At 34.5% G+C, this 20,981-nt stretch overlaps 7 protein-coding genes across 7 annotated transcripts; 2 read left to right on the forward strand and 5 right to left on the reverse strand. All coding sequences in view use genetic code 12, as the record gives it.

Annotated features, from left to right (window-relative positions):
* Nucleotides 1-417: 417 nt before the first annotated feature.
* GLN4 (glutamine--tRNA ligase) lies at nucleotides 418-2,829 on the reverse strand (the record flags this gene model as incomplete). Its single annotated transcript, XM_049410018.1, has 1 exon — nucleotides 418-2,829. One exon carries the CDS (start codon nucleotides 2,827-2,829, stop codon nucleotides 418-420), a length of 2,412 nt encoding a protein of 803 aa, XP_049260868.1.
* A 1,466-nt stretch (nucleotides 2,830-4,295) lies between these two features.
* DRS1 (putative ATP-dependent RNA helicase) lies at nucleotides 4,296-6,536 on the reverse strand (the record flags this gene model as incomplete). Its single annotated transcript, XM_049410019.1, has 1 exon — nucleotides 4,296-6,536. One exon carries the CDS (start codon nucleotides 6,534-6,536, stop codon nucleotides 4,296-4,298), a length of 2,241 nt encoding a protein of 746 aa, XP_049260869.1.
* Nucleotides 6,537-6,880: 344 nt separating this feature from the next.
* LMO1 (Lmo1p) lies at nucleotides 6,881-9,001 on the reverse strand (the record flags this gene model as incomplete). Its single annotated transcript, XM_049410020.1, has 1 exon — nucleotides 6,881-9,001. One exon carries the CDS (start codon nucleotides 8,999-9,001, stop codon nucleotides 6,881-6,883), a length of 2,121 nt encoding a protein of 706 aa, XP_049260870.1.
* Nucleotides 9,002-9,958: 957 nt separating this feature from the next.
* J8A68_005904 (Arf family guanine nucleotide exchange factor) lies at nucleotides 9,959-13,282 on the reverse strand (the record flags this gene model as incomplete). Its single annotated transcript, XM_049410021.1, has 1 exon — nucleotides 9,959-13,282. One exon carries the CDS (start codon nucleotides 13,280-13,282, stop codon nucleotides 9,959-9,961), a length of 3,324 nt encoding a protein of 1,107 aa, XP_049260871.1.
* A 2,350-nt stretch (nucleotides 13,283-15,632) lies between these two features.
* HSM3 (Hsm3p) lies at nucleotides 15,633-17,081 on the forward strand (the record flags this gene model as incomplete). The annotated part of the gene is made up of 1 exon (XM_049410022.1): nucleotides 15,633-17,081. One exon carries the CDS (start codon nucleotides 15,633-15,635, stop codon nucleotides 17,079-17,081), a length of 1,449 nt encoding a protein of 482 aa, XP_049260872.1.
* A 72-nt stretch (nucleotides 17,082-17,153) lies between these two features.
* On the reverse strand, nucleotides 17,154-18,836 carry SNG4 (Sng4p; the record flags this gene model as incomplete). Its single annotated transcript, XM_049410023.1, has 1 exon — nucleotides 17,154-18,836. One exon carries the CDS (start codon nucleotides 18,834-18,836, stop codon nucleotides 17,154-17,156), a length of 1,683 nt encoding a protein of 560 aa, XP_049260873.1.
* A 284-nt stretch (nucleotides 18,837-19,120) lies between these two features.
* SNG3 (Sng3p) lies at nucleotides 19,121-20,956 on the forward strand (the record flags this gene model as incomplete). Its single annotated transcript, XM_049410024.1, has 1 exon — nucleotides 19,121-20,956. One exon carries the CDS (start codon nucleotides 19,121-19,123, stop codon nucleotides 20,954-20,956), a length of 1,836 nt encoding a protein of 611 aa, XP_049260874.1.
* Between the last annotated feature and the right edge of the window lie 25 nt (nucleotides 20,957-20,981).

Consider the following 20,981-nt stretch of genomic DNA (forward strand, 5'->3'; position numbering starts at 1 on the left):
AGCATGTGTGATTGACTTCAATCATTCTAGAGTGGTCTTATACTATTGCCAAGGAAAATTGAGTACAACCCATTCTGAAAGTCGAAATGGTCACTGCAATTACTTGGAAGAAATATTTCGGACATGATGCCGTGGGAAAAAGAAAGTTGGCAAGTAACCTGTCCGCCTGCTAAGTTCCATACAAGTTGATGAGACAATTTGATAAACATTACTTTCAGAATTTTCGTCCGTTAGCATAGTATTTACATAGGTGCTATGTTGGTTCAAATGATGTCAAAGGATCACTTAACCACTATGATTCTTGATGTATTAATTGGCATGTATCACTATTATATAGAGGAAGATGATAAAGTGCTAAAATGTAGGTAAGGACAATACATAAAGATATCTAATTAATTCATTTCTAGTCATCTGATATCACTTCTTTGAAGAATCTTCTTTCAAAGTCACAATTCTATTCAAAATCAACTTATTCCCATTTGAATCCTTATCCACACAGAAATAACCTTCTCTCAAAGCTTGGAATCTAACAGTATTACACCCTTTCTTTTCCTTAATATTAAATTCACTTCCAACAATCTCAATATTCAATGGAGATTTCGTTTCAACTTCCTTAAAACTATCTTCAATCACCGCATTGGTAATCACATGTTCGGAATCGGGGTTGATATCCTTCAAGAATCCATCTGGATGAGCCAGAGGGTTTTCACTATTGAATAATGGTTTGTAGATCCTGACTTGATCAATATGAATAGCATTGGATTTAGGAACCCATTGGATATATGTTTTTGGTTTTTTGGGTTTATCTACTTCATTATCGTAATTAACATGAATACGAACGATTTTACCTTCGGAATCAAATTCAGCGGATTTATAACTAATATTAAATGGGACTTTAATTAATCCAACTGGTTGACCAGGTGCTAATCTGAAATAATCCGAATCGGCAGTTTCAGTACGGATATCATTGGAATCAATATAGATCTTATTACCGAATTTGACTTTACGATAACCAAATTTAGATTCATCTTTTCCTCCTGGTTTATATGGGATTTCAATTTCTAATTCATAATCATCGGCTAAATTGTCAATAACTACTTCAATTGGATTCAAAACCATCATTAATCTTGGAGTGGTTTGATCAAGATAGTTACGAACGGCACTTTCAAATCTAACAATTTGAATATTGGTAGTTGAAGTGGTTACACCCAAGGTATTAATAAATGATAAAATTGCACCAGGTGGGACACCTCTTCTTTTAATACCTTCTAAAGTATATAATCTTGGATCATCCCAACCTCTAACATATTTTTCATCAACTAATTTGGCAATCTTACGTTTGGATAATACAGTACCAGTTAAATTCAATCTACCATATTCACGTTGTGGTGGACGATAAACATGAAGAGCATCACATAACCATTCATAAGATTCTCGAGAAAGAATGAATTCAGTGGTACATAATGAATGAGTGATATTTTCCAAAGAATCAACTAAACAGTGCGTGAAATCGTAAGTAGGATATATCTTCCATTTATCACCAGTACGATGATGAGCTGCATCCAAGACTCTATATGCCACCAAATCCCACATTTGTGGAGATGGGGAAGATAAATCTTGTTTCATTCTAAGAGTAGCTTCACCAGATTTATATTTCCCATCTTTCATGGCAATAAATTCGGTTAAATTATGTTCAATGGATTGAGATCTATGAATACATGGTTTTCTCTCTCCACCTAATGTACCATCTTCCTTCATACCACGATTGGCTTTAACTTGTTCCGGAGTACAGTGACAAACATATGCCTTGTCATTTTTGATCAATCGGATTGCCAATTCATATAATTCATCGAAATAATCCGAAGAATGGGTGATTTTCCAAGGTTCATAACCCAACCAATCAATCATATCCTTAATAGATCTGAAATAAACTTCTTCTTCAGCTTCTGGATTAGTATCATCATATCTAAGGTAACAATGACCCCCATGGAATTGAGCATATCCGAAATTAACCATGATAGCTTTTGAATGTCCGATATGAAGGAATCCATTAGGTTCTGGTGGGAAACGAGTGAATACTTTTCCCTTTGTGAATTCATTATGAGCCTTTAATAATTCAGGATACATTTGTGGTTCTTCTCCTGGTTTGTGTAAATCACCAAGGAACCCTTCTGAAAACATAGAACGTTCAGGTTCGGCAGCAGTGGTGGTTTTTGCTTTGGTGGCGGCATTAGAAGCAGCTTTTGGTTTCTTTTCCTTCTTAACCACGTCTCTTTCATCTTTTGGACCTAATTTGGCTAAGAATAATGCATCAATGGTTGGTTTGAACAAATTTGGTGCTGCCCATTTAAGACTTGGTAATTTTTTAACTTCACCTAATACTTTAGGTAAGATTGAATATCTTTTTGATTCCAATTCTGAATTAATCAGATTAAGATATTTCTCAATTTCATTCTTGACATCTTCTTCAGTCAATTCAATGCCTACACCAGAAGCAGCATTGAAGTTATCCAAGGAAACATCAGCTCCTTCAGTGGTAGATTTCAAATATTTGACAGCTTCCAGGATTTGTAAATTTGTCTTGATACGTCCGTCCAAAATGGCATCAGTGATAAATTTACGATTGGGGATTATACCACCTTTAGATTCAATTGCTAATTGATGTAAAAGCGCCAATTGTTTATCATTATAAGATTCACTAGAAGATTCATTGGTTAAGATTTCATAAAGTGAAGAAGATACTTTTTTGTTTTTAATAATTTCTTGGGATTTCTTTTCTCCCAATCCAACTTTGTTGAACAAGTTGATTAATTCTTCTTCTGATGACATTTGCTACAAATTGCTAATTACTAATTGCTATTTGGTGTTTCAAAAGAATTGATAACTTCAATTGGTTTGTTTTTGAAGAGAATTTTGGATGAGTAAATTTTTTTTCCTTGGTGATGAAAAATGTCGTGTTATCTTTTTTTGAGTGTACGAGACATTTATAGAATGTCGTGCTGGTAGTATCAAAATGGCAAGGCGAACCGAAGACTTCGCCCTGCATCTACAGGTCTAATTAATTACATGGATAATGCGGTTTATATTAGATGACTTATATTCTCTTCAAACTGCTTAAGCTTTTACAGTAAAGCATAAGGGAGAGTCTCAATGAATATTTCGGACTAACCGCTTGGTCTAATGTCTAGAGACAGACTAAGGAAGAAGCAAGAGTCATTCTATCACCAGGAATGACCTCCTAGATGCCATTCAAGGGGCAAGATGGCCAGTCCTTGAGGAGCGCATAGGTTCTCTATCCTTCAATTCGAACAGCCTGAGATATCTGATTGATTGTATCCAAGATACAACTTGTAACCAATTGAAAATCCTATGATTGACATATGTGGTGATATGTATATATTAACTTTCATTTAAAAATCTTATTCTGTAAATTAATCTCTATGTAGTAGTATTAGTAGTATTAGTAGTAGCAGTCAGTAATTCCTTTGGATATGGAGACATCTCAAACTCTTCCACTCTGGTGGCATTCAGACTCCCCATCTGTCCCAATTCCTGTTGATCCAACATATTCTCAAAAAACGTCGTCCTCAACTCCTGCCATCTCGTACTATATGTCGACAACGTCACCAACAACGTTCCACTCAAAATCTGTAAACACCACCAAAGTAAACTTGAAGGGAATTTCGAAGTATATGTCCAAACAACAATTAGGTTTATGATATGAACCGTAATGGCGAAATCCCAGGCTAATTTACTCCTACCCACGATAATCGTGACAAAAAGGACACATAATAAGGAATCAAATAACCAAAGAATGAAAAGTGTTAGTCCCATCGCATTGTCCAGGGAGATTAATTCCCAACTAAAGACCCAATTGAATTTAAAGTCATATCCGTTTAACAGACTTACTAGATAGAATATTATGATTGCGGTTAAGTAATAGAAACATTGTAATATGATTATTTGAATTAATAATTTCCGGGGATTATTGAATTCATTTGATTGATTATATCCAGTGACTAATTTGGTATATCCATTATGTAAAAATGACGACATTTTCTTCTGATTTCTTCTATTTCAATTGTAAGAAATGTCTACGATTCTTTCCTGAAACTTTGTTCAGTTAGTTGTATTATTAGGGTATTCACTGTCTATCGGAAGTAGAGGATGAAAGGTTGTTGATTATTTGTTCGTATTTATTTTCTTTAAAAATTAAATAGAGAGAAAGAAAATGTTACAACGTGTCTTATATACAGGAATATATATCACGTGATTTATATAGTCTCGACTCTCAATCATTTTCTACTTTTACCCTTTGACTTTCCATTCTTCTTAGCCTTTGGGTTTTTCTTTTGATCAGTCATTCTATCAATTTTTGTCTTCTTATAAGATCTACCAGGAGCTTCTTTCTTGACTTCCATAGCTTTTCTCTTTTTAGAATTAACTTTCTTACCATGTTTAGTTAATTGTCCCATAACTTCAGTTTGATTCTTTTTGGATTTATCATCAAACCAAGTTCTCTTTGGACGAGATTGAATCTCCTTCTCATATTTCATCATATTACTTGCCTTATTCAATTCCATTTCCGCATGTAATAATTCCTTCTCTGATTTTTCTTCTTGTAATACCTCCTCAATTATATCCAGTTTTGCTTCAACAACTTTATTCAATTCATCAACTTCCACCCAATCGACATTTCTCGACACTGCTTTCCCGGCATTATCTGACTCTTGAATCGATTTAATCGCCTCCTTAACAATGGCACGATCTTGAGTGGATTCACCCACGAATGAAACGGAAACCCCTTGTCTACCGGCTCTGGCAGTTCTACCAACACGATGTAAATAGATTTCAAATGTTTTTGGCATATCATAATTCACCACAATTTCAATCTTGGGAATATCTAACCCTCTAGCTGCTAAATCGGTACAAATCAAGATGGGGACAGTTAGGTTTTTGAAATCATTAACGTTTTGTAATCTTTGTTCTTGGGTTAAGGACCCATGTAATTCCGAAACTTTTAATCCCAATAATCCCAAAATGATTCTTAATTTATGGGCTTGTTCTTTTCTAGCTACAAATACCACGATTCTATTCTGATGAGTAGGATCCATTTTATTCAAAAGTTGGAATAATAATGCTGGTTTAAGTGATTCTCTTTTTCTAATCCTGACGAATTCTTGAACTAATTTATTAGCGGCGGTTTTGGGGGGATCAATCATGATTCTAACAGGACGTTGTAATGATAATTGAATCAAATCTTGAATCTTAGTATTCATCGTAGCCGAGAATAATAAAGTTTGTCTCTTATGTTTGGGGATAAGGGATAAAATCTCAGTTAATTCAGTTTGGAAACCCTCATCTAACATTCTATCAGCTTCATCAATAACCAAAACTTCCAAAGAATCAATTGAGAATGATGGGGAGTTTCTAATATGGTCAATCAATCTACCAGGAGTAGCAATCACAATATCAGGACGTGATTTCAATTGTTGTTCTTGTTGACGTAAATTCAACCCCCCAACAGCTAATCCGAAATCTAAATTATTAACAAATTGTCCAATCTTTTTCCCAACATCACAGACTTGAATAGCTAATTCTCTCGTGGGAGTCAACACAATGACTCTAGTACTGGCGATTTTTGACGGTTTATATAACAATCTCTCAATTATTGGAATCATAAATGCCGCAGTCTTACCACTACCAGTCTGAGCACCAGCCACAATATCTTTCCCCAATAATGCAATTGGGATAGCGGCCGATTGAATCGGGGATGGTTTGGTATATCCCAATTGTGCGAGCCCTTTTAAGACCGGACGGGATAATTGGAGGGTTTGGAAGGTGGTATGGGTTTGTGTTTTCGTGGGGGTTGATAATTCTGATTCATCGGCGTAGAATTCGGCAATTGCTTCGGCGGAATCTTCTTCTGGTTCATTAAGCTCGACATCGGACCCGGGGTGCTCGGCGTCCATATCGCCTTCAACTGGTTCGTCGTCGGATTCTTCGCCTTCAGATTCCTCTTCTTCGGCTTCGCTTTCTTGGTTTTGTTCATTTGATCCCATTCCAAATCCATCAAGGGCCAATTCTTCATCATCCGAATCACTCTCCTCATCTTCTTCTTCCTCTTCATCCTCTTCCTCATCTTCCTCTTCTTCTTGTTCTACCTTCTCTTCCTCTTTTTTCACACTAACCAACCCGCTCAAACCACCTTTTCTCCTCAATATCCCATCCAAATCCACATCTTTATTCATACTAAATCCTTTTCCATCTTTTCCCAGCTTGTCGTTTTCTCCATTCACGCCAAAATCCCATCCGGTGAAATCACTCATTGTCTGATCATAACCGTCTAACACAAATGCGAAATCGGGGTTTATGTCGTCTTTATCCTCATCCTCTTCTTCTACAACTTCGGATTTTGATTTCTTGGATTTTTTGTTCTTTTTGGTTTTTTTGGGAGTTGGTTCAGGTGTTGGTTCTTGTTGTTGCTCAGTTTCTGAATCACTGTCTATTGTGAGTATCAAGTCTTCCTTAGCCATTTTGTTTTGTCTATGTATTATACTCTATGATCTATTAACTGAAGTGATAAACGAATTGATGAGATGAGCATCTTGAATAATTTTTGATTGAGAAGAAAAAAAAATTATAAATCGATGCGTGCGGCTCATACTGCATATAAACAGCCCATATAAACTAATTCTATAGTGCAATATGGATATTCAGATAGATAGGGTATGTCAGAGATATTCATTGAGGTAATAATTGAAACAGGTATATATAAAATAATAACAAACAAGAAAAAGTAAATAAGTAAGTAAAATAAAACAGTCTATCTTTTATAGAAAATCCAAAAAGTAAAAAACCAATTGTCAATACTTCCTCTCTAAGAAGTAGCACTAACATATACAAAATCTCTTGTAACATTCAGTAACTCATCCAAATCATATAATTCATCCTCATCCTCATATTCCTCCACTTTCTTACCTTCCTCCCCTTGTTGTTCCTGCTCCTGTTGTTGCTGTTGCTCCTGCTCCGGCTCAGGCAACACACTACCATCTTTATCATGCACCTCATTCCCATCATATTCCAACGCCAACAACTGAGTCCGTCTTCTAATATCCACCAACGAATCAATCTGCTTCGCCGTCTCCGTCGACAATTGTTCCCCCGTCCGAATCCGGCCCATCAACATCATCAACCCATCCAACCAAACATATTTATTCACTTCGGAATCAGTATAGAATGATAATAATGGTTTTCCCGCCAGGTTCATGAATGAAATCCTTTCGTATGAGATTGTTCCCTTGATCGAGATCAATTTTGATGATTTTCGTTTTTCGGCCTCCCCGATAAAATCCCCGACTTTGGCTGATTTGAGATCTTTGATGTCGGCGATTCGGATGCCTCGTTCTTCCATTTCGGCAAATGTTGGATTTGTAGTTGTGCGGGCCATGAAATCTTTATAATAGACGTATTGACGATTAGGAGAAAGGGTTATGAAATAATATTTAGATAAACTGGAAGTGGTGGTATTGGATTTCTTGGTGGATTCTTTGACTCGGAAGATTGATTCTCCATAAGTGTCGGTATATACCCAAGATCCTTTTAATAATTGGGCGACTCTTTGTTCGGCGACGAAATCAAGAACTTCTTTAGCGAGGTTTTTATTAAATGCGGTGAATTTGGAATTCCATAAGGAAGTTTGTTTGGTGTAGAGATTGGTAGCTTGGGTGTGTCTCATACCTTCTGCCAGTTTTGATGTGATGTCTAAACATTCTTCAATTGATTGATGCATGCTTCCTCCGAGGATTGATGAGGTTGATAATTCCGATTCGATTGAATCCAAGTCGGAATAAAGGAGTTGGAAGATTTTATCAATATCTAAACTGTTTTCTAATTGGGCAAGAGTTTCTTGCCATAAAATTAAACAATTATTCATGGTATAATAAATCATCACTTCCCAAGTAAGGATTGATTTATAAATATTGGGGTATTTATTTGGTTGTTGAATGACATCTAACCACATAGCAGTAGCTTTGACTAAGAATAAATAAAATGGGAAAGTTCTTTTGTGTTCACTCATCATTAATTCTTCATGGAATCTTTTCTTAAAGGTGAAATTTGGATCTTTTAAGAATATTTGAAGATTCATTGCTAATAAGATTGTAAAATTATCAAGAATGAATTGTTTTGGATTATCGGAAAACCCAGTTTGAATAAATTCTTCAATTGTAGCAGGAGTACCATATTCATTAAGGGAAACTTGTAAAATATCAAATAAACCATTTAATAAATGTTCATGAGAATCATGAGTTAAATCAAAAGTTAAATCCAGTAAATACATAGTAATATTATAATAACTGGTTTTCAAATTTTCAATAGCAATTAATATAGATTTATCATCAATTTCAAATAATAAACTATTAACCATATTAAAGAAATTAGCTTGTTTTAATTTAGCTAATATTGTTATAATCCCTTGATATTTAAACTTTAAAGCTTTATTAATTAAATCATTAATTAATTTAATTGTACTTAAAGTAACTTTATAATCAGGTGAATAAACTTTAATGGTAAAAACATCAATAACATCTAAATATTCAATTAATGAATAATAAATGGGTAAATATTTCAGTAATGATTCATCTTTATTAACTTCATAAACAGTACCACTTATAGCAAATACCATAATCTTAAGAATAGCTTTATAAGTTTCTATTGACATATTAACACTTATTATAGATAATAAAGTTTTAAATAAATCAACATCTAATATTGTAACAAATTGATTTGAAGCAGCATCAGTACCAATAATACAATCTAATAATTTAGCCATAACAACAATCAGATTAACTTTCTCTTGTTTATCTTTACCCATTATGTTTGTTCTTAATGTTGAAGCATAATTTAATGCAGTTGATGTTGGTAATTTAGTTTTTGATGTTGAATATTTACTCAATATTTCATTGAGTTTATGATTAATGGTTCTAGATGAGTCGGTCATAGTTAGCTACTTATATATATATATATCTGGAAGTATACTAGTAAAGCGGGTACTTAATGGAGGGTGTTGTCTATAATATTCTATTTATACTATTAGATAGAAAGAAGAAGAAGAAGAAAATTGTTGTTGAAATATTTTTATTTTTAATTTTTTAGTTTGTTGATTTAAAAAAAAAAAAAAAAAAAAACTTTTCCTCGAGCGTTGATAAAAAAAAAATAAATAAAAGTTTAAAAAATAAATTAAAGTTTAAAAAAATATTTATTATTTTTTTAAAAGGTGAGTAAGGTGATGATAATTTATTCGTTACACATTTTTCTTAAACAGGAAAGAGACCCCTAGTTTAAACAATGGCTTTAGTTTTAGGCTTAGGTTCCAATATAAAAAAATAAAATCAATCGCTTAAACTTTTCTTTTTTTCTATTGGTTTATACACACACTCAGTTTGCTTCGTCTAATCAACCCATCCATCACCCCAAGTCACCCCCAATTATTATCAAAAAAGTACAACTAAGCAATATGCAACATGTGACTTCGTAAATATAATCTAGAATGGAATTGTTAGACTATATGTATCAACTATTACATACAACAATAGATATCACTTTTGAAACTCCCCTATTTGGATCTCTTATTGTTTAGCAGAATTTAAAAGTAAATCGTCTAATAATACAATTAGGCCTTTTTAAAACAATAATGGCTATTGTTCAAAGTACAGCAAGGTAAAAAGCGCAATCTTGAGATTTGTTGAATGGTTATTACTTACATTTTGAAACGGTTATTATCAATCTTTTAAATCGTTCGATATTTCTAAATATCACTTACATTACATTACATTGCTTCTTTCCTTTACTAATTTCTTAGTGATTATTATTATTAAAATACCAAAAAAAATTATCTAAAATATGATACATTTATATACTATAAAAAAACTTCAATACAAGCTCTACACCACCTACTCTACTTAAAGATCAATGCAGAAGCAGGAGTAGTCTCAATCTTCAAATCAGGAACCTTAGTAGAACTACTACTACTCTTTGCTGAAGAAGACTCCTCCGTCTCAACCTTCTTCTCATCATGTTCTTCTTCCGGAATCTCCTCCATCTTAATCAGTGAATATCCCATTGGCAGTCCTTTATGACTATTATTAGAACTAGCTAATAATTGTTTGATTGGACTTTCATTCCCTTGAAAATCAGACAACGTAAACGTTTTTGGGGACTTCACTAATATTTGATTCTCATTATTATTATTCAAACTTTGTAAATATTGTTCTTGGAGATGTTGACGTTCAATGTCTTGTTTTTGAGCCATTGAAACAAATTTAGCAATTGATTTACATGATTCATAGGTGGCGATTACTTTGGATACATCTTTCATATTCAAAAACAATTTCTTGATTTCTAATTTAACCAATTTTGTAAAGTCATCGTCGTCGTCATTGTTGTTGTTGTGATTATCGCTTGAATCGGTTGTTGTTGTTGTTGTTGTTGCACCTTCGGTGCTGGCTGGACTAGTATGGCCCTCGATTACTGTTGCACTTCCATCATCGATCTTATCCTCATCTTCAAGATCAAATCTTAATTGTAATCCAAATGCAAGCACAATAACATAACTCTTATATTTGGATAATTCTAATTTATAATCCTTAATCTTTCGATCAAAATTCTGTAAAACTCGATTATAATTCGAACAATTATATTGTGATCTAGGTAAATTACTCACAAATCTCAGTCGAGATTGAATGAAATCTTTATATAATTTCCGAAGATTATTATAATACTTCAATGATTTCACAAATTGTTTCATCATCCCCACATGATTCACATCATCATCTTCATTGTTTCCAGTTACGATATAATTGGAAAGATAGATTCCTTTGATAAGTGGTTCCCATTTCGCGATATTTTTCGATTTTTTGAATGAATCACGATAGGCAATTAACATATCTAAATTATTCCATCCATATTCTATCGAACTCATTGATTCTTCTAATGTTGGTATGGCGGTGATTTTTGCCGCCCAGAAATTACAAGTATTTATAAATTCCAAGGCGATTTCTTCTGTTCCGGCTTCAAATATGAATTTCTTTGCTGGTCGTTTGGAAGTTTGCGGAAATGTTAATGACCAAGTTGGTTTCAATGATGTGGAGGTTGTGGAGGTTGTGATTGGAGTATTGGATGGTTTTTCTAATTGAGCAAAAGTAGAACAAAGATTATATGTCCCAATCTTGGCGGCATTCTTTAACCAATTCCCATCACCAACATTTCCATTCTGATCTTCAATGGGAGGTTCTTCATCATGAGAATGACGACCAAATCTTCTCTTGTGGGTTTTCTTTTGTTGTTTCTTGACAATCTTGGGATCGAAGGAATATAATGCAAGGACCCCTTTTGAAACCACCACGAAATTTTCCGTGAATTTTTGTAATAATGGATTTGACAGGGTTCCAATGGTATCTGAATTACCACCATTACCCCCACCACTACCACTACTAACACTACTCAGATGACTTCTACCACCACCCATTGCAGCTCTTCTAAAAAATGAAAAAAATCTCCCACCAGAATGAGTATTCGCACTAATAATACTAGCATTCGACCCCTGCTGTCCACTACCACTCCCTCCACTCCCACTTCCACTCCCCGACTCATCCATCAAATCATTATTCAAGATCTTCAACCTACACAACCCTTCTTTCAAATATGGACTCCCCCTTAATTCCAACACCAAATCATAATCATCCAGATATTCCCCCGCCTCAAAATCATCCAATGATCGATTATCCCCACCCGCGAAACTATCATCTACATTAGTATTTCCTAATTCGGACATACTTTCAAATGTGAGTTCTGACATCATGTCATCAAATTGTGAAAAATTGGATTCGCGCGACATGAGAGACATTCGACTTCCATGATGATTCAATTGTTGAAGTCGGTGTTTGGCATTTCCAGAACTGCCATTTCCATTATTTCTGAGATTGTCGAAACTTGCTCGAGCTGTTACTGTGTGATTGGAGGAGAATAATGAAGCGGTGGATGATTTGGGGTGGATACGACGATGTCCGTCACTGGCTAGGACCCGGGCGAGCCCGACTCGTTGGTGGTCGGGTTTTTTGGGGCTGCCATTGGTGGAGGAGGAGGTGTATGAGGACGAGTTGGTTGCTGTTTTGAAGAGAGTGGTTTGATGTTGGCGGGTTTGGTGGTCGGTTGTGTCGGAGGACCAGATGGAGTTGCTGGAACTTAATTCACGAGAGAGTTCTAGTTGTTGTTGATCTTCTTGGGGTTGTTGTTGTTGTGATTCTTCTGGTGGAGTGATGGTGGTGGTGGTGGTGGTGGGAATGGCGTTGTTTAAGGATAAGACAGGATTGGGTGGGACTGCTGATTTCGGTGGATGTGATGATGGCCTAAGTTGTGGATGTTGTTCCTTTTTCGACATTCTTCTAACGATATTATTATTATTTGTAACTTGTGATTCATCATTAGTTTTTAAATGTAATTCAGTCTTTGCCAAATCTTCATAAAAATTAGATAATTCTCTTTCCATTGCAAATCTTTGTTTTATCGATAATGTTTTCACCAAACTAGGATTTTGTTGAAGAAAAGTTGAATAAGTATTTTTGATAAAATCAGCTTGACTTATTTTACTCTTTTTATTTAATTCCAGATTATGTAATGCCGTATTCAACAATATCAATGAATAAATAATCACATAAATCTGTTCAAAGTTCTTGGTACAGAATATATTATGAGGATGTTGTTTTAAATAAGATTGAGTAAATGATGTCAATATCCGATCAATTTCTTGTGATTCACCCTTAAGATATAATTTCGAACATAACATTCTGGTAGAACTTAATAAATTCGTAGGCCAACTAAATAAATTCATATAATAATTTCTAATCTTGGTTGATTCTGGATCTTTGGAAGCTAAGAATTGAATATATTCTTCTGGTTGAATAGAAACAAATTCTTCTTCAAATAACTTCTTAGCAATCTCAAGATATTCCCCCTCGGGGTTCTGTGGTGCTGCTGGTGGTGGTGGTGGTGGTGGTGTCTTGATACCATTGGATGTAATTGTATGATGTTTCAATTCATCGGAAAGCGATTCAACTTGTGGTTCTGGTAGACTGGATGTATCATTTGTATTTAATTCTGATGATGATCCATTATTACTAAATTCTTCAATGCTGTTTTTGTTGTGTTTGGATATTTCAGTACTGCTGTTGCTATTACTGTCGATGGATGAGTCAACCACTTTTGGCTCTTGTTGTTGGGTCATTGTCGACTTCCTCGTGTGTGGGTGTATCAATAATTAAGAGACGTGTCTGGGATGGGTATGTTTTTTTCGTCTGTTGATTTGTTGTTGATTAATACTTTGTGACTGTATATCTATTAGCTTATGGATAGTATCAGTTGTATGAATAAGCTTATGATTTTTTCAATAATAAATAGGATTTGGAAATGGAAATGGAAGTTGGTTAGAAGTTGTTGATTTAAGTTGAAGTTTATATTTCCATTTCCCCCCAAAACGAAAAAAAAAAATTATTTTTCTGATTTTAAACGAAAAACGGAAAAAAAAAAAATTCGGGAAAAAAAAAAAGAAATTATTTTTTTTAGTTTTATCTGCAAAGTTTATTATTTTTTAAGTAATTATGCATAAAGCCTTTTGTCTTTGTTTTGTATGATTATTAAAAAATAAGTTTTAGGCATTTATTGCAACTAATAAACACACACACACAATACTATCAACTGAGAACACAAGGTCATATATCCGGCTATGCAAAGGATAATCAGTATCATTCGTTTTAAAGAGCATCTTCGAAGTTTAAACTATCAACTTTAGAGTTACGAGATTTGAAATGCAAGAACTGATCTCAATCATTTCAATATGTGTAACTCACAGCAATACCCTTTGAAGTACACTACAACAATTTTGACACGAAACAAAAACCAAACACCCCCCAATCAAGAAGTTTTTTAAAGTTTTCTATATATATAAACGATTGCTAATACCAATATCTGGAGTTACAGGTTGTTTTAGTGTAATGTTATCTAGCCAGTTCGTATTAATTGTGGAGTTTATGGCAAATTACAAACACTACTACCTGTTAGAAAACCCTTGGATCATTGTTATAACATTTCCACAACAATACCAAAGACCCAGAAAATTTCAAAAGAAATGTTTAGTCGAAGAAGAAGAAGACGATGATTTTTTTACCCGACCTGCATTAAATTGATATAATCTAAAACATTTGACAGTCAACTATTTTAGGAAGTGTGTAAAGGCTCGCCTTACTTCGTTCCTCATTTCTCCAATTTCATGTAGAGGGTTATATCTTCAACTAAAGCAGTATCCACACATTGGAGAACTTGGATTAGAATAGTTGAGAAGAAGTGTAACTATTTCATATGAAAAGACCAAGCCGGGTGGTGTGTGATAATGGATGTATAAGGTTTCAAAATTTCAAAAAAGTTGAAAGCTTAATTCAATTTGAAAGCAATTATTGCTGAATGACATGTTTCAGATTTATAGAGTGTGTATTTTGGAACTGTTGTTCTTTTTGAAGAGCCTTGTTTTTGAACAATTATACCGACAGAATATGAAACTATTATGATACAAAGATGTATTGTTATAACTTGAGGGGACAATAGAGCAGATGTTTATTCTTTGCGGCTTATGGTATCATATAATCGCTTAAGCCTTTTTATTTCTTTAGTAGTAGTAGTATAGTAGCAACTATTAATTTAAGAATAGATTACGGTAAAGCCTATAATTTAATTATTTTTTTAGTTTATAAAAATACGAAACAAAAAAATAAAATTTTGTGTTTTGTTTTGCTTTTATATCCTTTTAAAAAATAAATTCATAGAAAAATTATATCAGCCCATGTTTTTCTACATAATTACGAAAAGATGGATCTTACTTGTGTAATAGAAGAAGTTAGAGATATGTTCATCATAGATTGGGATTGGTTGGAATGAACTGAAGAGTGGGTTTAAATGGAAGAAAGAAAGGAAAGAAAGGGGTCGTCTCTTTCAAAAACTCATTTAAATTTTCGTCTTTTAAGGTTAAATATGCATATTGTTCTCTTTGACGAGTAAGGGTTTAACAATTGGCAATTTGTACACTTATACTGATTTGTTTTCTTGTCAATAATAAACAGTTAATATAGTTTGAATAGGAAGATTCAGAATGAATTTAGTCAAAAGTATGTTGTTTTTGATACAGTTCGTTAGATGTTGTTGATAATATATTTCTGATAAGAAATAGACGAAATTTTGTCATAAAAAAAGAAGGGTTCTTATTGGGAACATTATAGATTAGATATTAAGCGCGTAAGGGCAGAGTGTTGTATTATCTCATGCTTGTCTTCAAGAGAGTAAGCATTTGTATAAATCATTAATAAGTATCGTTTCCTTTATTGTATTTTGCAATTATAAAATAATTAAATGCAAAATGTTTTGCAATAATTACAAACACGTGACTTACCATACAAATTGCACGTGATCAAATTGTAATACACACGTGACATGAAATTTCCCATACAAACAATCTTTGATTCTTTTGCCATCATCAATCATCTATTACTTCTTTTACATCTGTTTTACTATTAGGACAAGTAATTACAATGACCGAGTTAGATGAAGATAGCAAGAAAGTGTTACAACATATCAATGAATGTATAACCAATCTAGAACCAATCGATTATCATACAATTAATAATTATATTCCATTAATTAATAAAATTGATCAACAATATTCTGATGAATTCATTCCATTGATAACTCAATTGTTATCCAATAATGAAGCGTATATGAAAGTAGATCCTGATGGGTTGTTGGTGCAGTTGTTATATAAGATATTGTCATGTTTGCCATTTGGAATTATTACTAATTATTTCCCAATTGATTATATAATTGATAATTTATTTAAGGATGAAGAAAAGGGTGATAGTTCAATTGGGTTGAAGATTATTAATATCAATATTGAACAATTGGAAACGAAGCAATTCTTGATTGATAATAATATTATTTATAGATTATTGAATGAGAAATATTTTAATAGAAGTACATCCATATCAGTCTTGAATCAAATTGAATCTTTAATAACTTCAATCCAAGATCATTACAGTTTATTATCACAAGAGTATTTACAATTATATCATAGAATACGAACACAACAGGATGATACGATTATATTATCTCGTTATTTAGATTACTTGATATTGATATTACCATCTATCCTAAATAACCCAATTGAATCGGGGTACTACCAATTCAACAGGTCACAAATATTGAAATATCAAGATGATCCATTATTTCTAATCTTGTTAGTCCAATTCTACGAGAATATAATCAACAAAGATCCACAACATCATTTAGATATCCTCCCATCATTAAACGATTTAATTGAACTTTATATGACTGATAAATTGGATGATTTAGTAAAATTGGAAATTATCGACCTTGTCATGAAAATATCATATCTGAATCATCCCCCCTATCTCAACCTACTCGACCATTATCAACTCTTCAAAACTTATAATCTAGTTAAAATCCACGAACATAATGAATTAGATATCAAGTTATTATCAAGAACAAATCCAAACATAATCAACTCCCTAAATGATTCAATCTATGATGATATACTTGTCAACATTTCATTATTTCATGATATTCTATTCTTCCCCATCTTACTCAATTTCATCAAATCACCAATCACATTCATGAAATTATCTCATTATTTCCAACATGAAAAACTCCAACAATTGCCATTGGATAAATTATACACTTTGTTATTAATAATGTCGAAACACCCGCATACGAAACTGTATTTGTTTAATTATTTGCCGAATACGTTGACGAGTTTATTAGAGGCAAATATTCGAAATAATGAATTATGGAATTTGAAATTATTGATATTGGAACAATTGTTGGCCACCAGTGATGATGAACATGTGGAGGGGTATGAGTTTTGGAAGAAGGAGATTAGGAATGTGCATGATTTGATGAAGTTTGGGAAGAGGTTTGATAGGATTATTCCAAGTGTTGATGTTACCGACGAGGCTGCCCTGTAGAGATGTCCTATCAAGGGTTTGTGTATATGTATTTGTATAAACTAAATATCTATCAAAATAATATATAATGAGCTATGCACTCAGAGATTCTGAAGACGGTTCATTAGTATTCTTCAGTCCCTTTGAATCATCCTGTTTCATGCCAGTCTTCTCTTCTTGTTCCTTTGACTGGGCCGCTGCCTTCTTCTCATGCTCGACTCTTTTACTCCTCTTATAAGACCACCTATTATTAAACACCAACAACACATTCATAACCACAATCCAAGCCACCAATACCCCAATATTCCTACCCAATGTCCCCTTCCACGTATCAAAAAACACCACCTTCAAATTCTCATACGTATTAAACATAGGCAAAGCATATCCATACCTAAACACCCCAGGCATCAACACAAACGGGGCAAACGTAGTCGAAATATTCATAACAATATTCAAAATCATCCAAGGAGCAATAAATTCTTTTCTATCATAAGTAAAGATTACATTCACCACGTTTTCATTTATACCCGCCGAGGCAGACATGAAGAGATACATAAACATCCATAATACCAAAAACCCACTTCTTCCAAACGCGACATTCACGGGCACTTGGAATGCGATTGTCATTAATGAATATACCAATGATAAGATTAGGGAATTGATTTGGGAAAGGATACATCTATAGATTATGAATTGTTTGAAGCGGAGTTTGGATCTCATGAATGAATAGATCTCGAATGAGAAATTGAATTGATGGAATGAGAATAATTGGGCATAGATTAATCCTAATTCACTTGGACCCAATACTGCTGCAGACCGGGGTGGACGGAGATCAAGATATGAAAACGCCGGGAATGAGTTCAACATCGCGATTGTGGAGTTGGACAGGAGGATGGCTTGGTGTTGGGATTGATTGAGGGATTGGAGAATGGGGGAATAGATCTGGGGAGTGACGTAGGTTCTTATCCATGTCTCCCCCACGAGATCGAGATGTCGAAATACGTATTGATTCAAGGCAGAGAAATGACGGCCCGATTCATATACGACTTGAATGGTGGAGTTTACGCCATTGATCATGAATGTTGGATCCGCCTGGGCGAAACTGGTGAAGATCTGGGCGGTGGAGTTGGGTAAGACATGAATGGCACCCCAATAGTTTTGATGATGGACTTGATGGTTGACTTCTTGGGAGATGGTATTGTTGTGACTGGATGCAAGGGTGGTGAATTGGGTTAGGTTGACAATATCCCAATTGCCTAATGATAGGACCGTTTCATTGGTTTCCAACATTGTTCTCATTGTGTTTCCAACCAATGGATCGACCATATTTCCATTAGTTCCTGGAAATGAATCAACATCTTCAATAACCACTAAGAATTTCATATTTCGAAATCTTGAAGGACGTTGATATAATGATCCCCAATAGATGGACAAAATCCCCAAAAAAATACAAAATATCGTGACATAAACTTGAATAAACCGGGGGAATACACCAACGTATTCTTGGAATCGTTCCATGGGAGTTAGATATATTGATTTGTTAGATTTGACTTGAGATAAAGGAGGTTCATCTTCAGCTGTGTTTGTTTTGTTGATTGCATCTGCTGCATGTCTGACACCGGTCATACGTTCACCCAATTCATAATTCAATGGTGCTGCGGGGGAATCATCGCTGTTTTCTGATGAAGATAGTTGGATGGGGTTGATGTTGGAGTGGGGGTCTATTCCACTATGTGTTTGGTGGATTCTGGTATTGGTGGGGGATGGTGAATCCATTTCTTTGAAGTTATTGGATAAAGAAGAAGAAGAAGTAGTGGAAAGTGGAAAAGGGTCAATAGAAATTTTATAGGAGTGAAAAAAAAAACGTTCGTTGGATATCGCCGTATATGTCGGATAAAATGGAAAAACAATTGAATTTGTGTTAAAAAATAAATTCCGCATCGATGTCTCCCCCACTTTAGTAATTCCAGATGTTCACCCAACAACAATTTATTTTTCAAATCAATTAAGATTTCTTCTTTTATAGATAGAGACAGTATAGATAGTATAGACAGTAACAGATGGCACGGTCCGATATAGACGTATCCTCCCTAGAATCAAATGACGTTGATAGCGAACATCAACAACAAGCCGCAGATCACGAAGCACCTATCCAATACCACACATCAAACAACTCACAACAGTCACGTAGATCATCCATAACAAGACGTATCTCAACTGCTGCTAATAGTTTCTTTACCATCCCTTCTCAAGGTATGTTTATTGAAGAAGACGCCAGACAAAGACAGAATTGTGATGATGATGAGTTTGTTATTGAAGAATTATTTGGAGCTAGACAATTAACCCATTCGTTAACCAGACCAACAAGCCGTACCTCTGCTGCAGATGATGTTGCTTCATATTTGAGTCAAGATAGTATGACTGCGTTCCCACAGACTTATGAGGGTGAAGAAGCAGCACAAACATGGACTACCAATATGCCGGAGATTGAAAGAAGAAGAAGTACGGTTGTGACTGTGATTCAAGCTGTGACTAGGAAGTTTAATTTTTGGGATAAAGATTTTCATGCTGATAGAATTCAAATTGCTGTTACATTTGCAAATAATTATATCTATTTGATTATTGGGTTTTCAATTGCCCTTTGCATTTATTGGGGATCATATTTTGATAGAGCTGCTAAATATAAGAATTTAAAGTTTGCAGTCATGATTGCTGATAAACAAGTAGGGCAATTACCTCCAATTTTGGGTGAAACTATTGAAGGATTCTTTCAAAATGTTCCGATTTTATTACAATTGGGTAATTATGATTTTTGGAATTATACAAGATTGGAAACTTTAGCATCATCACATAATAATACAATCACTCAAGAAGTTTATAGACAAATTCATCATCAGAAATATTGGGGTGCCTTTTATGTCCATGAAAATGCAACGCTACAATGGTTTGAACTGTTATCAACCTTGTCTCCCAATTTCGACCCCTCCACTTCCCTAATGGAAGTCGTCTACGAAACAGGAAGAGACTTCAACGCCATGGCCAACTCAATCACCACTATCATCCAAGAAATAGTCAGAGTATATTACGCATTCATCCCTCAATCTTCATTAGCTTCCAACATGCTCCAAACCCAAAACTCCACCCAACAACTCACAATCCTTTCCCAAGCACCCCAACTAATCGCAACAATCCCAACATTCGCCATCACCGATCTCATCCCCGTCACAAACACCGTCTTTCAAGCCCCCCTCCAAATCGGTCTCATCTATCTCGTCATATTCTCCTTCTTCCAATTCATCTTCTCGATCAAGATCCATATGTACATCGCATCCAAAATTAAGGGATTCCAATATGTCGTCTATCGTATGATTTCATCACAAGTCGCATATCTCGTACTTTCCTTAGCATACGTCACCTTAAATCGTGCCTTTGGATTACCTTTCAATGTCACATTTGGCCAAGCTGGTTTTCTTGTGATTTGGATGTTTGCATATCTCACAATGGGATCATTGGGGAGTATTATAGAATTAATGGTGTTGTTCTTGGTGGCTATAAAACCCCAATTGATTGGGTTTGTGCTTTTGTTTGTGGCGGTGACTAATGTTGCCCCCACGGTGTCTCCAATTATATTGTGTCCTGATTTTTATCGATATGGATATGCTATGCCCGTGAGGAATTCATATGATTTGATGCAGGTGGCATATTTCAATGCGTGGAAGGGACATATGGGAAGAAATATTGGGATATTGGTGGCTTGGATTGTTGTGAGTAATGCGGCGATGCCATTTGTGATGAAATGGATGGCGAAGAAGAAGGCAAAGATGGATGCTGAGGCTGCTGCAAAACAGGCAGCTGAAGCTACTGCCCAAGCAAGAGCCAATCAAAAGATCAATTGAGTCCGTTATTTTATATACAGTTATA

The sequence above is a fragment of the Hemisphaericaspora subhashii genome (assembly GCF_019202705.1).
Source record: "Hemisphaericaspora subhashii strain CBS 10753 chromosome Unknown scaffold11, whole genome shotgun sequence".
Taxonomy (NCBI): domain Eukaryota; kingdom Fungi; phylum Ascomycota; class Pichiomycetes; order Serinales; family Debaryomycetaceae; genus Hemisphaericaspora; species Hemisphaericaspora subhashii.